The sequence below is a fragment of the Vanessa cardui genome, chromosome 1 (genome assembly GCF_905220365.1).
Source record: "Vanessa cardui chromosome 1, ilVanCard2.1, whole genome shotgun sequence".
NCBI classification, from domain to species: domain Eukaryota; kingdom Metazoa; phylum Arthropoda; class Insecta; order Lepidoptera; family Nymphalidae; genus Vanessa; species Vanessa cardui.
In genome coordinates this window covers 1,639,673-1,645,523 of record NC_061123.1, presented here as the reverse complement: position 1 = coordinate 1,645,523, position 5,851 = coordinate 1,639,673, and the positions used below count along the sequence as shown (strand labels likewise).

The 5,851-nt window shown below is 33.9% G+C and overlaps 1 protein-coding gene across 1 annotated transcript; it reads left to right on the top strand.

Moving 5' to 3' along the window:
- The first annotated feature begins 2,143 nt into the window (after positions 1–2,143).
- LOC124539212 lies at positions 2,144–3,139 on the top strand. Its single transcript, XM_047116543.1, has one exon. The coding sequence runs from the start codon at positions 2,144–2,146 to the stop codon at positions 3,137–3,139; it is 996 nt and encodes a 331-aa protein (XP_046972499.1).
- The last annotated feature ends 2,712 nt before the right edge of the window (positions 3,140–5,851 follow it).

Genomic DNA, 5,851 nt, shown 5'->3' with positions numbered 1-5,851 from the left:
TTCATCTCGTGCTCAGCGGTGAAGGAAAACATCGTGAGGACAACCTGCATGTGACAAATTTCATAGAAATTCTGCCACATGTGTATTCCACCAACCCGCACTGGAACAGCGTGGTGGAATAAGTTCCAAACCTTCTCCTCAAAAGGAGAGAAGGCCTTTAGCCCAGCGGTGGGAATTTACAGGCTGTTGTTGTTGTTTGTTGTTGAATGTGTTTGTTTTTGATTTAAATCTATTACTACTGTGGTTGAAATCAGAAAATACATATTTTTATGTTCCAGCTCTACTAGTATGTAAAGATGTATTACAGATGTTTTAATAAGAGTTTACTTAAAAGAAACAGTCTGTTATGACAGCCTGTTATATTATAGACCGTAGGGCTTATTCTTGTTTCTTTACTTCAACATGTGGCGGTATGGTTCATTCAAACTGTTACATGCGTAGATTGTATCACGATTATTTTGTTGAATGTTACGAGACGAAAAAATATGAATTAATCACATGAAAATTCTGCATTTCTTGAATAGATCCAACAAACAAATGATAAGTATGCTTGTCATGATTTTTTTTAAATATAATTATTTAATTTTAATTATAATAATAACATTTATAAGTATAATTATTGATTCAGTTATCGACACCTCATTGTGGGACTCCCGTCACTTCCTCTCGTGGCGTGGTGCGGCGACTGGTACTGCCTGGCACGAGAAAAACAAAAGGCGGTAGATTTTGAACGGGCAGGGCAGAAGAAAGATACATTCGTGGATGGGCGGTAAAAGGATATAATTATGTACAATAAGCGGATAAATAATATATGTATTGATTGGTAAATTAATATAGTGACATAAATTAATGTTGTGTTAGTAGTTTTATTATATGCTTATATCAGAAACTGTGTAATAATTGTAAATTAACACAATCGTATCTCAATGTACGCAATGCAAACTGACGTCTTAAGTGATTACGTACCACTGCACTGCTTTCCTCTCAGCTTAACCCGAACTAGCTACAATTAGCACAAATCTGCAGTTGGTGATAATGGCCCAGCCTAACAATCCTGACAGCATCGTCTCTAAATACGCTTAATCCTATTAATTACAGGTATTCGTATTTAATTATTATAATTAAATTAATATCAGCTTACATTTTGTATTTTTTATAATTATCAAATATGTTATTATAAAACCGTTAAAATCATTACATATTTTATAGGAAGATACTACTACTTCTAGAAGAAGCTTTCTTGTAGTTGCGAGTTTGTGTGTATGTGTGAGTTGTGCGTATTGAGTTTGTGTGTGCGCGCATGTGTGTGTTCTTTGTCACTTGCAGTTGTAGATACACTTTTAGATTGAGGTATCTTAAACAGCGATAGCACAGACCGGACAGAGGATTTATACTTATTCATGAAGACTAACGATTCAGCTATATAATACACAGTCAAAACTACTTGATTAATATTTATTTATTTATAAAATAAATAAATATTCATAGACAACAGACGTGTTTAAGTGCGCTTCTCAATAATTCACTTGTAGTAATTACAACTAAACATAAGATCAAGAATCCACAACCAAATCAGGAAGATCATACATCACATGTCACCATAAGTAACAAAGAAGAAGTTATTTCGTTCCAAGTAAGAAAATACATAACTATATTATTAACGTATTTCATTCAAAACAATAAAAGAATTGACAAGTCATTATCATAACAAGTGAAGTTCGCACAATTAATGCAATAAATAACAGGCTTGCCAACAGAAGAAAGTTGACGCAGTGTTGCCACTGCAGTGTTCTGAAAAGCTACCAAACATTTGTGTTGCAAACAAAAAAAACAATAAAAAAAAACAAGAATATAAATGTTAAAAACGTTTACATAAATAAATATTTTTTTTTTCTCTAAATTAAAAAAAAAACATAAATAAATAATTGTAATAAAAAAAAAATCTTCATATTTATTTAGAAAATGGGATGCAAATAAAAAAATATAAATTAATAGCCACAGTGATCCCAAAATGAACCCAAAAACGAAATCATGCGCCGGATGCTTGAAAAGAATAACTAATGGGAATTATTTGTCTTGCTATCTTTGTAGTGATACGTATGACTTGGACTGCGCAAATATTAATTTCCAACTATTTACTACAATGAGTAAAGACAGAAAAGACAAATGGACGTGTCCTAAATGTTACAATAAAAAAAAGAAAAGTGACAATACGAACACTCCCATTATTCCTAAGTTAGGACAGAAACGAAATCGCCGTGATTTCTCTTCTTCCCCAGATGAAACGGAATCCAACACTGTTGACCAAGTTACTCAGCGTAAAAAATTACAGACATCTGTCTCCACTGATTCTTCTCCAAGTCATATTGACGAGTCGTTGTTGTCAACTATACGGTTGGAAATACAATCTTCAATAGACAGATCACTGAAAACTGTTATTGTATCAGCTCTTAAAAAAGAATTTGAAGCCATAAAAATTGAATTAAATACTTTAAAAGATCTTAAGACAGGAATAGAGTTCTTGAGTGATGAATACGATCGCATGAAAACCGAACTTAAAACATCAGAAGAGAAGGTCAAACTCTTAACAAACAGCAACAATTCTCTTCTAATCAAGGTAGGAGAACTTTCACAGAGACTTAACTTGATCGAACAGCATGCAAGAGAGACGAATATTGAAATTAATGGTATACCCGAGGGCAAAACTGAGAATTTAAATAATATCGCAAAGCAGTTGTGCAGCGTCATCTCGATTCCCAGTCAGGTCGTTGAAGCAGCTTCTTGTACGCGCGTAAGAAAGATGAATGATACTACCAGCAGACCGCGTGCTATCATAGTAAAACTTTTGTCTGTCAAGTCTAGAGATGAAGTTCTAGCAGCAGTTAGCAAATTTAATAAAAAGAACCCAAACGAAAAATTAAATACAACGCACTTGGGTTTTACCGGAACTAAAACACCAGTCTATGTATCAGAACATTTATCGCCGCACTACAAAGCTTTACACGCTCGAACAAGACAAGTAGCCCGGGAAAAATCTTATGAGTTTGTTTGGATTCGAAGCGGGCGTATTTTTGTCCGTAAAAACGAACATTCGCCAGCGAAACAGATAAAGTCTTATGAGACGTTAGACAAACTATAAGATTCTATATCATCCTGAATATAACACCTTCACAATGGCTGATTTTAGAATATATTATCAGAATTTCAGAGGTCTTAAAACAAAAACTAAAGAAATAAGATTGGCTTTATTAACAACAGATTTTGATATGATTGTGGGCACCGAAACATGGTTAGACGATAGTGTCTGCGATAGTGAATTATTCAATTCCAACTATAACGTCTATCGCAGGGATCGAAACTCAACAATGCTGGCAGATAAAATTGGTGGCGGAGTTGTCATAGCTGTTTCCACAAGATTTCACTCCAAGAGAATCCAACGGTTTGAAAGTCCTTTTGAAGATCTATGGGTTTCCGTTAAACTAGAAGATAACGATGTTGGTGAGACTTTATTTGGTGCAATCTACATCCCTCCACCAGTCACTGTTACAGTATTAGATGGTCTTCTAGAAAACTGCAATAAAGTATTTCTCTCAAATTTTAAGAACGTTGTACTGCTAGGTGACTTCAATCTTAGTTTCATAGATTGGGTCTACGATGAGAGCATGTATCCCGGCTTGAGCCCTACGAACTATGATTGTAACTTGGGATACCTCTTAGTGGACTTTATGTCACTAAATGATCTCAAACAAATAAATCATATTAAAAATTATAACGACCGCGTTCTTGATCTAATTCTCTCTAATTTTGATGGTATTTCTATTCTGAAGAGCAAAACTCCAATAAGTAAAATCGATTTGCATCATCCCCCTATAGACATAGATATTAAAATAAATAAAATGAAATATATAAGAAATAATATACAAGTTCGGTATAATTTTAAAAAAGCAGACTATTCTCTGTTACAGTCTTGTTTAAGTAAAATTGACTGGCATAAAGAATTGTCAATAATTACTGATGTCGATCTTGCCGTTTCCAAATTTTACGAAATACTATACTCCGCAATAGACTTAACTATCCCAAAATTTAGATTGCATCATAGTAGATTTCCCTCTTGGTTTTCACGTAACTTAATTAGAATGATAGGAGAAAGGGAAAAAATTCGCAAAAGATATAAAATATATTTAAATCCCCGAGACGAAATTGAACTTCGGCTACTAAACAAACGTGTAGACTCTTTAACTACAACTTGTTACTCGCGTTACGTTACAAATACAGAATTATCATTAAGATTAAATCCCAACAAATTTTGGTCTTTTAGTAATCAACAACGAGGAATGTCTTCCAACCTCCCAGGTGAAATGTTTTTGAACGACAAGGTGGCATGTAAAGGAGAAGAAATCTGTGATTTATTTGCCAGACAATTCTCCTCCATTTTCTCTTCTACCGATAACTCTGCACAATCAGATTTGGGGGACTGTTTTCCCCAGCTTTCACTTAATAAAGTAGATATTACTGAACAAGACGTTCGAAGAGCAATAAAATCATTAAATCCGAGTAAAGGAGCAGGACCAGATGGGATACCAGCTTTTTTTATTAAAAAAAATTATAAATATTTAATTTAAATAAAACTAATTATAACGGATGAATCGCGTATATTAATTATTTTTAAATTTAAGACAACATTATATAAATATTTAACCCTACCTTTAAAAATCTTATTTGAAAAATCACTTAATACAGCAACCTTTCCCAGTGAATGGAAAGTCGCGAATGTAGTTCCCATCTATAAAAAAGGTGACAAATCAAATATAAAAAATTATCGCCCAATTTCTATTTTAAATTTATTTTCCAAACTATTGGAAAGAATAATTTGTCCAATAATGACTAATCATTTTTCTACCGTGATATCACGTCAACAACATGGGTTCTGTTCTAAAAAATTCACCGTCACAAACCTTCTGAACTATACTACTGATCTAGCAAATGGTATCGATAGTAATAAAGTAATCGACTCGATTTACACAGATTTCAGTAGTGCCTTCGATACTGTTAATCATAATATTCTATTGGCTAAACTAAAATATTACGGGATACATGAAAACCTTCTGAACTGGGTGAAGTCTTACTTGTACAACAGAACACAACGAGTAACTATGCAGGGATACAAGTCATTTGCATATTTTCCTACCTCTGGAGTACCGCAAGGCTCACATTTAGGCCCAATTCTTTTCCTGGTGTTCATTAACGATATTAATAACCATATTAAGTATAGCAAATGTTCTATATTCGCAGACGACTTAAAGTTGTATCATACAATAGACTCCATGGACGATATTAAATTTTTACAAGCAGACCTAGATTCAATCTCCCACTGGTGTAGAATCAACAAAATGGATTTAAATGCAACCAAGTGCCATCATGTAAGATTTACTAAAAAAAACACGTTTTGTATTCTCAGTACTCAGTTAATAATGTAACGCTTAGTGCGCCCACATCGGTAAGAGACCTAGGTGTCCTATTAGACAAAAAATTAAGTTTCGTAGAACACATTGACCAAATAACATTACGAGCCTGGAAGATAACTGGACTAGTTAAAAGGATTTGTAAAGATTTTAATAATCCTGCCTCTATCTTGACCCTGTACAAAGCACTAATTCGCAGTAACCTCGAATATGCATCTCCTATCTGGAACCCCTACTACAATGTTCACATTAATAGAATCGAACGCGTCCAACGTAGCTTCACTCGTTTCTTGGCTTATAAAGATCGCAATTGTCCCTACCGTGCCGATTATCGTACCAGGTTATCTTACTTTAAGCTCGATTCTCTTGAGATACGACGAAAAATTAGT

Excerpts from the sequence above, each read along its gene's own strand:
- LOC124539212 (XM_047116543.1), top strand. The coding sequence starts at position 2,144 with ATGAGTAAAGACAGAAAAGACAAATGGACGTGTCCTAAATGTTACAAT.